Source organism: Miscanthus floridulus, chromosome 6 (genome assembly GCF_019320115.1).
Source record: "Miscanthus floridulus cultivar M001 chromosome 6, ASM1932011v1, whole genome shotgun sequence".
Classification (NCBI taxonomy): Eukaryota; Viridiplantae; Streptophyta; class Magnoliopsida; order Poales; family Poaceae; genus Miscanthus; species Miscanthus floridulus.
Window position 1 is genome coordinate 72,393,421 of NC_089585.1, and position 15,092 is coordinate 72,408,512.

The 15,092-nt window shown below is 45.4% G+C and overlaps 2 protein-coding genes and 1 pseudogene across 3 annotated transcripts; 1 reads left to right on the plus strand and 2 right to left on the minus strand.

Annotated features, from left to right (window-relative positions):
• The first annotated feature begins 1,317 nt into the window (after positions 1-1,317).
• LOC136460692 (uncharacterized) lies at positions 1,318-2,221 on the plus strand (annotated as a pseudogene).
• Positions 2,222-7,497: 5,276 nt separating this feature from the next.
• Positions 7,498-11,932, minus strand: LOC136456134 (uncharacterized). 2 transcript variants are annotated; one of them, XM_066455916.1, is made up of 5 exons: positions 11,449-11,932; positions 11,222-11,329; positions 8,792-8,920; positions 7,954-8,064; positions 7,498-7,849 (listed from the first exon to the last, which is right to left on the minus strand). In XM_066455916.1, the coding sequence occupies exons 1-5, from the start codon at positions 11,800-11,802 to the stop codon at positions 7,808-7,810; spliced, it is 744 nt and encodes a 247-aa protein (XP_066312013.1). In that variant the 5' UTR covers positions 11,803-11,932; the 3' UTR covers positions 7,498-7,807. The 2 variants fall into 2 exon arrangements, with proteins under 2 accessions (XP_066312013.1, XP_066312012.1); XM_066455915.1 differs by having other exon boundaries at positions 8,753-8,920; positions 11,449-11,795.
• Positions 11,933-12,061: 129 nt separating this feature from the next.
• LOC136456135 (uncharacterized) lies at positions 12,062-13,431 on the minus strand. The gene has a single exon (XM_066455917.1). The coding sequence runs from the start codon at positions 13,172-13,174 to the stop codon at positions 12,701-12,703; it is 474 nt and encodes a 157-aa protein (XP_066312014.1). The 5' UTR covers positions 13,175-13,431; the 3' UTR covers positions 12,062-12,700.
• Between the last annotated feature and the right edge of the window lie 1,661 nt (positions 13,432-15,092).

Sequence of the window (15,092 nt, forward strand, 5' to 3'; positions counted from 1 at the left end):
CGCCCCAGTGCAACATTATTTCTCCTCAACCTCTTTATAAACTCCTTTGTCATTGGGTCTACGTATCCATGGGACCCCCACTGCTTCTTCTCACCACATGTCGATGAAAGTGCATGATTGTGTTCAGAAATAATTCTAGTGACTATCCATGAATGGTTCTCAGTTCGATGCAGGCGCAACATTGCTTTGCATCCTGATCTCGCTGAAGGTGCTCTTGGGTTTTTTGCAGAAACCCTGCAAGCATGAAGATAATTAGCCAAAAATTCTACCATTGAGCCTTCTTCGTATACTTCATCCCAGAATAAGGCCATAGTTGTATGCATACCTCACAGGAGCACACTATGTCTTTCCTAGTTGTGTAATTGTTCCCATTTTTCTTCGACCGTGATTCCCTTATTCCGAATCCGATCTCCCAAGAATATAGGTTGTAGAACTCCTTTGCTTCTTCATATGAACTGAATGTTGTCCCTTCGTAGGGGTAGAATATAGGCTCACCCTCCCTGTCCTTGGCTGTTGCTATTGCTCGAGTAATCGCGCTGTTAGCTGTTGGCGCCAAGCACGCGTCTGGCCCCTCCTTCCCTCGTTTCCTGCCAAAAAATCTTTAAAATCACAGATCTACTATATCCCAAACTCTATCGATCTTTTGAGCATCAGATAGAGTACGATGGATTCAAATGTAAACAGATTCACCTTTTCTTGAACGAGAGGGAAGTGAGAACATCATGTCCGGGCGGCGATGGATCCCTACTCATATCTCCATTCGATGTGCTCCCAGTTGCATTACCTGTTAGCTCTAGGGATGCAGGGATGACCTGCTGACTATCACGAACTGAATCTGCCATGCCAGCGCCCTCGATGCGATCGGGATGTGGACTACCCTCACCATCTACCGCAGCAGCCGAATGTCTCATGCTTTCATCCATGCCACCCGCTCATCCGTTTTTGAACGGATTAAGTCCACTTTTGATCCCTCAACTCTCATGTCGGTCTAATTTTAACCTCTAAATACAAAATTGTCTGGTCTGGGCACCAGAACTTTCAAACACGTTCAGTTTAAGCCCCTCGGCGCGATTGAGGTGGTTTGCGTTGACGTGTTCCCGGTTTTGACTGGCCACGCTGGCGTTGACGGACACGAAGGATCATCGTGCGGGTTAAAAAACATGAGCCGGCCCGTTCAGCTCTGTCTCTCCCTCTCAGTTCCTATCCCCCGAACTCTAGACGCCGCCGCCGCCTCCATCGCCGTAGCCGCTACCGCATCCTCTCCTCCGGTGCCTCCACGTCCGCAGTCTCCCATCCGCCTGGGAGTCCTCCGCCGCCATGGCGACCTCAAGCGGGTCCAACCGAAGTTTGGGGACCCAAGAGTCACGATGGCGTCGCCATGGCGATTCCCATGGTGATTCATCCTCACCCATCCCCTATCGTGAAGGACCACTAGAGTATACCCCAGCTGTGCTATGCAAATGCGGTGCAAAAGCTGCTAGGTTCATATCTTGGAGTGATTTGAACCCAGGATTGCGGTATCTGAAGTGTGCACGGGCTCGTGTAAGTTGTTCTCTTCGTGATTCATAGTATGTAGATGCATCAGTGATTGAGTGTGTCTCTGATTTGTTGGTTATTGGTTTGTTTGATAGGATGGTGGTTGCGACTTTTATAATTGTGTGGATCCGCCAAACAGTAGTTTCAAGAAGCAACTTTTGCTTGATTTGCGAGATGCAGTGAAGTACTGAAAGCGTGCAACTGGAGTAGCTGAACAGAGTTTGGAAGATGCAAGAATAGAGACTGCAAGACTCTTGGAAGGCGCAACAAGGGAGAATCAAGGACTGCAGCTTCAGCTGAAAGGCACAACAAGGGAGAATCAAAGACTGCAGCTTGAGCTAGAAGGCGTTGTCAGGTACAATGAAGACAGAGGGGCCATGTTTGTTGCAGCTAGGAGAGATGTGGCCATTATGCAAGCTGAATTGCAGTTGGGAGCTGAATCTAGAGTTGAGTTAGAGGTGAGGATAGGGACATTAGAGAAGGAGAGGAAGTTCTTGTTTGGTGCTCTATTTGTGTGTGTAGGATTAGTGGCTGCTTCTTGGATGGCTTGGATCATGTAAGTCAATGCGGTGTTAGCCTTGGTCTAGTTGTAGTTGTAGTTAGTATGATCCATGTTGGTACTGAAAACCTATTCAGGTTCTATTATGGGTTGTGTATCAGCTTAATGCATGAGCATAATGCTTAGGACCATGTATAAGTATCAGGTTAATGCTCATGTCCTAATGTTTTAGTGAAATATGGTTGCATGAATCCTTTTATATGTGTAACCAGTGAGCTTTGTCAAATTTTATATGTGCAACCAGTGAAATGCTCAGGACCATGTATGAATCCTTTTATATGTGTAACCAGTGATCCATACAACACATGTTATTCAGTGATTAACACAGATTCAAGTTCATTACAATAGTTCAGGTTGCACACACACAGACTCATGAAGTAAGGTAGAAGGATAGAACCAAGTTCATTACAGTAGTTCATTACAATAGTTCCAGATAGCATAGAAAAGACAGATCCAAGTTCATTACAATAGTTCCAGATAGCATAGATAAGACACAGACACACACATGGGCTCAAGGATTTGGGCCTGTCAGCAGTAAGGTAGAAGGAGTGGTTCCCTTGTGATCAGCTGCACTTGGTCTTCCTTCCTCTGGATAAATCTGCTTGGCTGGTCCTGCAGCTGACACAACAACCCTAGAGGTAGAAGCACCTAAAACTTGGAGGCTTGCTTTACTGTGCTTTCTAGACATCCCTGGTATAGTCGCCTCTAGGGCGACCTTAGCCCGAGCCCCTTCCTTCAGCGTTGTCTTCACTCTTGCTGATGACTTCATAGCTTTTTGCCCATCCTACAAGATAAAGGAAGTATATAGCTAAGACAAAGAAAGTATATTACTATTAAGGATGACCACATGGAATAAGCAGTTAAACTTACATTGCAGTGTCTTTTGCTACTAGCCGCAGTAGATGAAGGGCTTGACTTCCTTTTTGATGAGCCTCCTCTACCAGACTGTGAAGCACCATCACCTCCTCTCACAGACTGTGAAGCACCACCACTTACATTACCAGACTGTGAAGCACCACCACTTGCATTACCAGAACCTGTCCTCCTGCTACAAGTTGTCCTGTTGTGTCCAATCCCTTTACATACTCTGCACCTTATAGATACCTTTCTTGGATAGCTTACCCTGAGGTGGCTTCTTCTTCTCCCCATCTTGCTTTTTTCTCTCCTTCTTTGGTCTTTCAGGCATATTTACATACCTGGGAGGCAATGGCTTTTCTCTATTTGATACTGGCTAGAAGGCCTTGCCTTCCACTGGTTGCAGGCAATGTGCATATGTCTTGTTGTACTCCTTAACTGAATAACACTTGGCTATGAATTCTTCTAAAGGCCTAGATGCATAGTAGATGCAAGAAATAGCATGAGGGCAGGGCAAACTAGACAACTGCCAGAACCTACAGGAGCAAGTTCTCTCATCCAAATTCACAGTGAATCTATGATCCTAGTAGGTTACTTCATAGCAATTATTGCCATTGCTGATAGCATGGCAGAATCCACTAGCTATGACATATGTCCTTCTTCACTTGTTCTGGTGATGGCATGTTCATTATAACCAAATCCTCAACCACCACATTGTCTTCATGAGGTGTTTCCATCCCAATGCTTTCACTATCTGCCTTTTCACTCTTTATTTGGGCATCTTCCTCCTAGTCACTACACTAGTCCTCCCCATCCTCTTCCTCCTCAGTCTCCATGCCATCAGCTTTCACTTCAATAAGCTCAACAAATACATCTGCAACCCCTCTATTAGTAACACATTCAGACATGTCCAAACAAGCCTTGTCATCTACCAAAACTCTAAGCCCATTTAGTAAATCCTTGCCAGGGAACAACCAATGGAGAAGAACATGCTCTGAAGCATTGTAATGGTCTTTAAGATGTCCAATTACTTCAGGCAAATATATTTTGCCACGCTCAATGAATGACATCTCCTCATTTCCACCTAGATAATGAAGCTTCTTCCCATCATTGAAAAACTCGCCACCAAAGTGAAATCGAACACAAAGAAATTTCAAATGGTCCATTCCTATAACAGATAGTACAGTCTTAGGACTACGGATCCGAGGTAACTAACCTAAGAGTACTTCCATCCCTACATCCAGAAATGCAGAAGGATTCAATCGTACCTGAGCGTGTTCGTTTCAATCATTCCAAGCCCATACGACTGCGAAGGCGACGGCGACGGCGGAGGACTCCCAGGCGGAGGGGAGACTGCGGACGCGGAGGCACCGGAGGATCGGATGCGGTAGCGGCTACGGCGATGGAGGCGGCGGTGGCGTCTAGGGTTCGGGGGAGAGGAACTGAGAGGGAGAGACAGAGCTGAGCGGGCCGGCTCGTGTTTTGACCCGCGCGGTGATCCTACGTGTCCGTCAACGCCAGTGTGGCCAGTCAAAACCGGGAACACGTCAGCGCAAACCGCCTCAATCGCGTCGAGGGGCTTAAACTGAACGGGTTTGAAAGTTCCGATGTCCAGACCAGACGGTTTTGTACTTGAGGGTCAAAATTAGACCGATATGAGAGTTGAGGGGCTAAAAGCGGACTTAATCATTTTTAATCTGAAAACTATCTTTCTGCGTTGGGCAGCAACTGTGAGTACAAGCTGTTACATGTCCGCCTTCGCGCTGAAGACTTTATTCAAACCGTTTGTTACTGTAGTTCACGGCACACTTCATTCGTCACCGTTACTTTTATTAGGCCAGTCTCAGTGGGGATTTTATGGCCCTGTTACTAATGTATCTGTATTTTGGAAATAGTACAAGAGAGTTTCATCCCCATGAAACTCTCTCTACTCTCATGAAACTCTTATCATCTCTCTCTTCATCAATACGGTGCTACATCAGCCTATTTAATGCCCATAAAACTCTGATGAAACCCATTGAGACTAGCCTTACGCACATTACTCCTTACGCACAGCCTTTCTAATTTCATCTGATGAGCGTTCCGTTCTTTCATCCGAGCCGTCCGTTCAGGGGGGACACATCAGCCCCGAGGCACCCGTTTCGCGTCGGGCGACCAACGCAACAGCGAGGAGGCCGGCGCACGACTGCTCGTCATGCGATGCTGTGTTCGCGTGCGGGCAGGCGCTCGGTGGGCACATGAACTGCCACCGGCTGCTCCCAACCTTCCTTGCTTCTTTTCTTTCCCTTTCCCTTTCCCTTTCCCTTTCCCTTTCCTCCTCTTCTTCAACCTTCAGACAAACGAGAACACGAACCAAATCAAGCACCAAGTCACCAATACGATACGAGTATAGGATGATGGCTAATCGCATCCATCAAGAAGCTCACGCCTCCTACACTTCAACTGCAGTCCTGCAGTTCCTGTGCTATTCTGTATTGAGGTTCAGTTCCATGTCTGAATCGCATGGAAGAACACTGTTCAGGCTAGTAGGGACTCAAATCGAGGAGCACGAGGGCAATTTCGTATGGTAGAAACCGATTTGGCACTGGATTGAGAGGTTCTTGCTTCTGCGGCAGTCCGTGAAGGATAAGTCACGGCGGCAGAGTGTGGTGGAAGGCCGAGCTCGTGTCACTCTCGCCGGTGTCGTCCAGGAGGGTCGTCACGGCGCTGCACTCAATAATGCCATCGCTCCATCAACCAGTGCATGTTGTAGTACGCGCTCTGCTTCGTCGCCATCGTCGTGGCTCCTTGGCCCCATCACCGCCATGGACTCCTCGCCTCAGAGAGCCTGGGCACCATCAGCAGTACAGGTGGTGGCCAGAACCCGTGGAAGAGAGCGGGTCAGATGGCGGCACCGCGCGGCGTGCGGACGGCGACCTGAAGGGGCGCACAAACAGCGGGCGCAGTGCATGGGGCTCGCGGGCGGTGAGCGTGGCCAGGTGATGGCGGCGGACCTGCGATAGAGATGGCGTGCGCGCGTAGGCACAGCAGCAGGGTCGGTCGTCGTCGTAGAGAGGAGAGATGGAGCTGATATTTGGACGTACAGGAAACCCAAACTGAGTTTAAGTTTCAAAATGACATAGTTTCTAAGTAAGGACCGGGATCCTACACCCTCGCAAGTTCGAGGACCGGGCATACACTTTACATTACGCTTCCAATAGTTTCTATGCAAGAAATGTATTCCACTACGTGCCCAGCTTACCAAAATCTGCAAATGGATGAAAATGAAACACAGATGAATACTACAAGCCTCAACAGCGGACCACCACTGAAAAGTTACCTTCGGCCGCAGTAGGTACTGCCTCTGTCCTAAAGAACGTAATTCTAGAGCAGAGTCATGTTTTAGTATAAGTTCGGCAGAGTCATGTTTTAAGTATAAGTTCGACCGATTATAAATAAAAAAATATAAATATTTATAATATTAAATAAATATTATTAAATTAATCACGAAACATATTTTTATAATAAATTAATTTAGAGTCATAAATGTGAATAGTATTTATTAGATACTTGATCAAGTACCTAAACTAACACATTACTCATAGTTGCATTCTTTGCCAGAGGTACTAATAAGGTAAAGGAGAGACAGGACTGATTTTTGGCCACCGGCTTCACCGGACAATCCTAGTCAGCCAGCGCTTACTTCGGAACAGGATACCTAGCGTAGCCAGCTGCATTCGCTGCCTTCGATCAATAGGCAAAGGCAGTACGGGGTCACCTAGACTTAGGCCCGGTTGAGTTCGACCCAAATCCAAACTTTGGCACTATGCAAAAAGAAGATTTCCCGTCACATCAAACTTGCGGTACATACATGGAGTACTAAATGTTGACGAAATTAAAAACTAATTGCACAGTTTGGTTGTACTTTGCGAGACGAACATTTTGAGCCTAATTAGTCAACGTTTGAACAATTATTACCAAATACAAACAAAATACACAGTAACTACTGTAGCTGCAGGCGCTACGGCGGCGCCGATTCTGGCCTCAACTAAACGAGGCCTAGCCGAACACCGATTTTTATGCAACGTCCATGGGCCAATCCTAGCTGCAGGAGGGCAGAGCCCGGCTATACGACCAACGGGTGTTGTTGCTGACAACAAACAGTGCCCCACCACCAGCCCTCGAGAACCTGCCATCTGAAGGAGGAGGAGAAACCAATGCAGGTCAGCCCATTCCTACAGCTCCTTCAATGGCCGCACGACCAAAGTCTGCGCTTGCCGGAAACAATGGCACAACATCGAGCAAAAAACAGCGCGAGGGTAATTTCTGCGACCGCCTGCTTTCTTGCTTCGGCCTTTGCTCATGATCCCTAAACTAAGGAATGGAAGCAAGCATCTGAATCAAGATCAGAGGAATCAACACCTATTGATGTCTGTTCTGTTCTGTTGTTCTACCAAAATGCACAAGCATCAAATCTTTTGTGAGTTAATTAATAACGGTACCTAAAACTAGAAGTCATAGCAAGCAAAGGTTGCATCATATTCATATCGACAAGTGGCAAGTCGTCATTAGGAATTCAGAATGCACATATCCCCTTGAGATGTCTTCAGAGCCATAAGTCACAAAAATCAGCTGCATGTTCAAGCATTAGTAGAAGATAAAAAGATCAGTTCGGATGGCCTCAGACCACATAGAACAATAGCAATCGGTTCATGGCAATGCCCCTGTGGACACTATCACTGAAAGCTTCACATGGTTCACGGCATCCACAGAATCAACAGATAGAAAAAGGACATCTGATTATGCACAACCTTTAGCCCAAATGTACCATTTATACACCTTCGATTCCAATACCTGACAGCCTCCAAGTCACTGGATCTAGACAAATTTAGTCTTGCCACCCTTCTCAGACTTCTTCACCTGTTGTCAATTACAATAATGTCAAGCTTCCATGGAGGAATAGCAATGATGATAAATATGGAATATATCATGATTGCAGGTGCAGGAAGCAAGTGCCTGCTTACCACTTTGAATGTTGACTGCAGCTTGCTTAGCTCAACGGGGCACTCTCCCTTCTCATCATACTCAGAAAATTCACCTTCAGAGCAGTCAATTTCAAAAGGAGTCCCATGCACCTTAAAAAAGATGGCACACTGTTAGCACATCACACAACAAAAACTAAACAATTGTGACATTGAGTACATGCAGAACTAGCAATAAACTAAAATCCGCAAAAAGATGGTTTTAAATCAAACTCCCAATTGTTCAAAAGGTGAAACTTTCTAGATTTGGAAAAACAATTTAAAACAAGTCATAGACTTGTTACTGTGAAAGAAATCAAAGACATTTTATTTCTTCTTGGAGAAAGAAGACAGACAATCAGTGTGTGAACTATGAACATAAAGAATCGGTGTGTCAACTTAAAGAATAATACATTCGTAGGTCAGATGCCATACAAGCTACACACACATGGGAAACTCTATGCCACTTCAAAATAAAAGCACATATACACTTTAACACTTCTATGCTTAAGTAATGCACGATGTGAAAACAGATAACTGTAATATACCCTTGTATTAAGTAATGTGCAATGTGAAAACAAATAATTGTACCAGAGTTATGCCATACATGGAAAATGGAGTATTGAATATAACAAATCAAGCACACAGAAATGACACTCACATAGAATAGAATACCAGAAAGAGCTCAATTCTAGAATGTGTGAATAACTTTGAAAAGATTAATTATTTACAACTAATGTGTTGGTTTGGTATATGTAAGCAGTCATTAACATTCATGATATAAGATCAAGAAAAAACATACAGATTCAGTCTTCCAGCCAGCACCAAAAGAAAACTCAACAGGTTCATAGCCTCTGCAGTCAAACACCATCAAACAAGTCTTCTCTTCTTTCTGGCTCCGCTCAATAGTAAGTGGCGTCCCATGACCAGGAATCATCACAATTGTTCCATCTCTCCCACAAAGCTTGCACTGAGAGAAGACAAAACATCATACACAGGAGGACATAGCTTACATGGTACAACAAAATATACAAAGTCGATACACAATTACTGAAACAGTTTGTGTTATCCTTTACGCCTTTGTTAGAAACCTCATGGAAAAAAGTTAAACAAAGAACCTTATTATATGTATTGAAACAAGTTTTTCCTCCTTTATGCCTTTGTTAGAAACCTCAAGGAGAAAATTTAGATAAAGAACCTCGAGATATCAAATTGATTATTGGACAGAAAGTCATTCAGAAAGTTGTTATCGCTAATCAAATCATGGATTGCTAGAACAAAAAGGCTATTTTGACCAAAAAAAGGTGAGGATCCTACATATACTGTCAAGGCACAAAATAAGAATTTTTTAAGCTTCCAGGTCAAAAATGGCATTATGAGGTCTGGTACATATTATGAGCATATACATAACTACAGCAATAGAAAGGTGCACAGTACCACGAAAGAGTGCTGAGGCTAATAGTTTGCATTTGATCAGTAAATAATATAAAATAATTGGAAAATGAAATTGGAAAAAAAGTTCTTTTAGCATTAAAAATGGGACCATTTACATCGGGTCACATTTGATGTCCATAGTCTCACACACAATAAGTTTTATGCAAAATGTTCATGATAGTACATATTCATCTTGATGGCATATGATAAACCTCAAGTAAGGAGACATAGCAATCATATTCATATATATATATATATATATAAGTGCACAACACAGAGATGATAAGACATAATTATTGACTTCTTACATTGAATTTAGGTAGAGCAGAAAACTATTTTTCTACCATGGAGATAAGGAAGACAATAGTAAAGAACATGAGCATAATAGACAAAATAACTGCATTAGATGCCTACACAAGGTCAAAATAGATAGTGAGGTGCTTTCCCATCATGAGTAGTGGCAAAGGCACCTTGTTTCCTATGGTTCACCGGTGGACACTAGACTTTTGCATCATAAGATTTTTTTCAGTGTAGAATATTTAAAGAAAGGTAGAAAAAACCTCATGGGGGATTAATAAACTATATTATCACAAAAGAACCGACAATGGAAAAATCATCACCCTGCCAATGATCACAATTCACAAGACAACAAATCATATTAACAAAAAAGAAACCCCATTACTTGTGAATCCAAAAGCATATATTATATTTTCATGGGCAACCTATAGTTTGCAAAATAGCATGACCCTTGAGAAGGAACAAATGAACAATCCTCTGTTGTTGCCTTTTTACGCAAATATGACTCCCGTCCACCCAATTCAATCCCCAGTTTTAATAATGAAATCAGTACTCCACATTGAATCCATTCCCAGCCTACTAAATAAATAACATACAAGAAGGAAATCCAGAAGAGTAAAGGAATATCAACGAACTATATCATCAGTCATCTCATTTGCTGTCCTCATACCATGCAAGTTCATCAAACAACCTAACAGAAAGTCAGCTGATATCAATTATCATCAACGACACTAACACGCACTGCACGTTCATCAAAATACAAAAAGCACAGGAAAATAGCATTTCCTGTAAAAAAAATGCATTTCTTGCTCACTTAAAAGCATATATAACACTAAACAGAGTTTACCATTGTATACAAATATAACTCTCCACAGCCAATCTAATGCCGCTTTTACTTTTATCCAAGGAAAGAAAAATGGAAAAAGTCTACTTAACCCCCCACCTATCATACTGTCTACTTCACCCCCCAACTATGAAACCGTCTGTTTTACCCCCTGAACTATCTAAAACCGTCTGTTTGACCCCCTGGCGGTTTTCCAGCGGCGCTTTTGCTACAGTAACAGCGAGTTTGCTACGGTGACGGTGTGATTGTTACTGTGGCAAAACCGCCGCTGAAAAACCACCCGGGGATAAAGCAGACGGTTTTAGATAGTTCAGGGGGTAAAACAGACGGTTTCATAGTTTTGACGGTTTCATAGTTTTGGGGTGAAGTAGACCAAGTATGATAGGTGGGGGGTTAAGTAGACTTTTTCCAAAGAAAAATCGTTCACCAAATGTACTCTAAACAAAGGCAAATGGATGTATGCAGAAATGAGACTCCATCTACCAGAGCAATAAAAGTGTCCAGTAATAAACATCTAAACTATGTTAGCCCCTTATAGACATACTAACATGCTGATTGATCCATCTTGCATGCTAACAAACACTCCTCACGGGCCAGTCTTATCAAGCACACCAACATTACAGCAGAGGGAAGCCGAATCCATCCGGCCACAGAGGTATGCGGAGGAAGGTGATGTTTACGAACGAGGGTGGGTACCTTCTGGACGAGGTGAGCGGTGCCGTGTCCTTTGGGCAGGTCGACTTGCTCGCTGAGGGTGACGTAGGTGGACTTGGCGGTGACCTCCCCGCAGTTCTCGCACTTGAGCTGCGATCCAGCACAGAGAAGCGAGCGAGCAAACCCCGCGATCAGCGCCTTTCGCGATCGATGTGAGGGGAACCGGAGCCGATCAAGCCAAGGGAGGAGAAGGGAATGGGGACACGGACCTTGAGGTAGTAGGGGAAGTTGGGGTCGTCGCAGCCGCGGCGGGGCTGCAGGTTGGTGAGGCCGTCCAGCTCCGCGCCCACCAACAGCGCGTAGTACACCATATCCGCCGCCGCCTGCTTCCTAGGGTTAGGGCTCCGGGCTCGGGTTCGGTCCGACGCCGCCGACGGAGACGACGAGGGGAAAGGGGAATGGGGGTTTTGGTTGGCTTCGCTTCGGTTCGCCTTGCGGCTGTACGAAGGGAATACGAAGGACGGAAGGGGAAGGAAGTGCTTGTGCGGTGCCATCGCCATTTGGACGAGAATGGCCCTAGAGTTCGCGCGTGGGTTGGGGGCTTCGGAGGGTAATTTAGTCATTGGGCACTGGCTGAGTGGCGCCTGAGGCCTGCGAATAGATTCGACCGGATTTCCTACTTCTACGGCCCGTTTCGTTGGGAGAAATCCACTTCATCAGAATTCAGAAACAAAACACGAGCTCATTCTAAACAAAAAAAAACAGATCATAGGAGAAGACTCGCCTATGTTATTGAAATAAGAAGGTGCCAGGCTCCGAACCCGGATCAGATGGGAGAGCCCCGAGCTCACTGCTCTAACCGGTCACATCACGAGAAGCTTGGCCACGAGCTCATCCTGACTTCCTCAGTCCTCCTTACTTTTGAATTTTGACTTTTTTATGTGCTAATTTCGAGCAAAAGCAACGGAAAAAAGCACGAACCCAGCCGTCGACTATGAACAAAAATGAGCATGGGAGGACAACACAGTAAAAATTACTGTGAGAGTGTTTGTGCTTTCATGAGAGTGTTTGTGCTTTCGGAGCTAAAACCTAATATTATGTTTGGCTGTTTGCACGAACCCAGCCCTTTCATTGAACAAGTAATTTTTAGCTCCGAAAATATATTGAACACAGTAAAAATCACACTTCATTGAACAAGTGAACACCACCACCACCCAAATATTATGTTCAATGATTTTGAGCTAAAACCTAATCAGCCATAAGAATAAAAAGATACAGTACAACTCGTCTGAGCTTGCAAACAGCCTTTCTGAACATTTCTGAACTCTGAGCTAGAATAAATGCTATCCATAGGGCCGGATCACAGTTCCAACATCTTATCGCCGATGAGCTGCACTCCAGTCACGATCGCAAATTCGCTATAAACTAGAACGAAAGTTGACATAGATTTTGTAATAAGGTGTTGTATCAATCAATCCATCAGAAGCAAAATACCCATACTCCCATTCTGTTCTGCTCACATCAGTTGGGGCCGGCACGGAGGGACCGGAGGCGGTCGAGCCACTGGTCCTCGGGGACGCTGCCCGCCCACGCCGGCGGCGCGCCGGGGAACTCGACGCCGCGCATCGCGTCCACGATCCGCGCGGCAGCGCCCGCGGGCAGCTGAGTGCGGCGGCGGCGCTCGTCCTCCGAGAAGGCCCGCGCCGCCGCCTCCGCGGGCCGCAGGTCCCCGTCCTCATCCTCCGCTTCCGCGTCTTCCGCCGCTTCGTCCTCGTCGGACGCGAGATCCAGCGCGGAGATGCCGTTTCCTGCCTCGTCGAGGCGGTGGTGGGGCACGGCGGCGTCGAAGTCGGGGTCAGGGTCGGATTCGGAGTCGGAAACGGCGCCGGCGATTGGGCGGTAGTCGGATTCCGGCTCGGCGTCGGAGTCAGAGGCGGAGGAGTGGTCGGGGAGGGAAGCGGAGGCGGGAAGGTGCCTGTTGCCGGGGATGGACATGGCGGCCGCCGGAGAGGAGACGAGGAGGAGAAAAGCCAAGTGGGTTCGGATTTTGTAGGGAACGGCGAACCAACCAGCTCAACAACCCAACAGTTAAGGTCTGCGACAATTGGTGATGGCAGCAGCAGATTCCTGATGCGAATTAAGGCCTATAATCTATACTCAATTAATCTGCTGCGAATTAAGGCATATAATCTACACTTAATTAACGCAGGGCACTGTACTTAATTAGCTCAATACCAGGACAGGCGGTGATTATTCACAACAATGAACACACTTTTGCCCGTTTGTGAGCATTTGGATCCATTAAGCGCTACTTCATCTTTGCTTGCTGCCATTGGAATTGATTATTAAAACAAATTTGGTTTGATTTCGTATTTCAATATCCAAACAACATCTTCAATCAAATTATATAAAAAATATCAATTTCTCTTCAAACTAATTGTTGGAATCTAATTGCTAGAGTCAGATTTTTTTCCTGTCAATTCGGGGGGAGTTTCCCCACCTACTTATCATTGAATTGAAGGAGCCAAAAGCTCGAACAAGTACAGCGTACTTCCGGCATACCAGAAAGTGTCCATAGTATAGGAGAGGGGGTGTGGATCGACATAGCAGAGAGAGCAAAGGAAGAGCCAGTACAACAACTCAGCCCAAGCCACAGGCAAGGCGTGGCACCACCCGTAAGGTAACCACCGATCACCAGAACGCCGCCGCCGCCGAATAATATACTCGCCGACGCACCTCGATTATTATAACACCTAGTGTTACGAATTACTTAGCACCTAAGTTAAGGTCAACGAAAAATAATTTCTATAAACAAAAATAAAATATAACTTGTGTATAGTGTTTATATAAAAATGATGTGCAAATAGTGTAGATAAGAATGCAACTTTAGGTTTGGAAAGAGAATAGTGTTAACCAGTGTTTTGGGAGTTCACACATCAAATCCAAAAATTAAACTAGAACTTTTCGTTGAATCGACGAGAAATTGAACTTAGGTTACGAACATCATTTTTTGTGAATTATATTGAGCAAAATAGTTAAAAGGTGCTTAAATATTTTGCTCCTATGAGTTAGCAAGTAGTATGGGCTATTGAGTGAAATATTTATTGGTTGACTGTGGGGGATATACCCCGGGTACCACAAGATGGTACATGGGCCGCACCATCCGAGGTAGCCCGGCCCGTAAGATCGAGGCGTGCACGGTAAGATTACAAGTTGTACTAGATATTGTAATAGTACAAAATAGGATACTTTACTTGTAACATTGTCCCTTTGAAGTATATAAGGAGGGGCAAGGGTCCCCCTAGGGGACGGATCATACAGATCATAACAGATCACACCTCAATCAATACAGAATAATGAGACACATGACGTAGGTATTACACCAACACGACGACCGAACCTGTATAAATCTTGTGTCTTGTGCTTCTGTAACCATCTGGTTCCTGATTACACGCACCGTCTACCGACAATCTACCATCATGGGCATACCCCTAAATGGACTGTCGACCATATTTCGTCACCAGTGGCGCGCTAGGTAGGGGCTGTGCGCGCTGATTCATGGTGAACTAGATGGCAGACCTCGATTCCACCGTACGGTGACAACTCGGCGACGGAATCAATCTACTACGGCTACAACTCAGCGACCTCCGTTACATACCGACGTCCATCTGATCCTCTCCTCGGCTGAACTACATGGCGGCGCTTCGTCGAGATCCCATCGGGCTCACGACGGGCATGCAGGGCTCCAGTATGTACGCATCTGCACGGCAAGCAACCATGCATGGCTTCGGGATCCAATTCCAAGAGATCGACACGGATACGTTTGCTGGCCAGGCCTGTGATCTACAGCAACATGCAAGGCTAACTTGCATGTACGGGCGTATGCACATATACAGCATATGCATATACGAAG

Coding starts and splice junctions, on each gene's coding strand:
- LOC136456135 (XM_066455917.1), bottom strand. CDS start 13,174: ATGTCCATCCCCGGCAACAGGCACCTTCCCGCCTCCGCTTCCCTCCCC.
- LOC136456134 (XM_066455916.1), bottom strand. CDS start 11,802: ATGACTAAATTACCCTCCGAAGCCCCCAACCCACGCGCGAACTCTAGG. Junction 11,330..11,448: donor ACTTCCCCTACTACCTCAAG/GTCCGTGTCCCC, acceptor GCTGGATCGCAG/CTCAAGTGCGAGAACTGCGG. Junction 7,850..7,953: donor TGCAGTCAACATTCAAAGTG/GTAAGCAGGCAC, acceptor AATTGACAACAG/GTGAAGAAGTCTGAGAAGGG.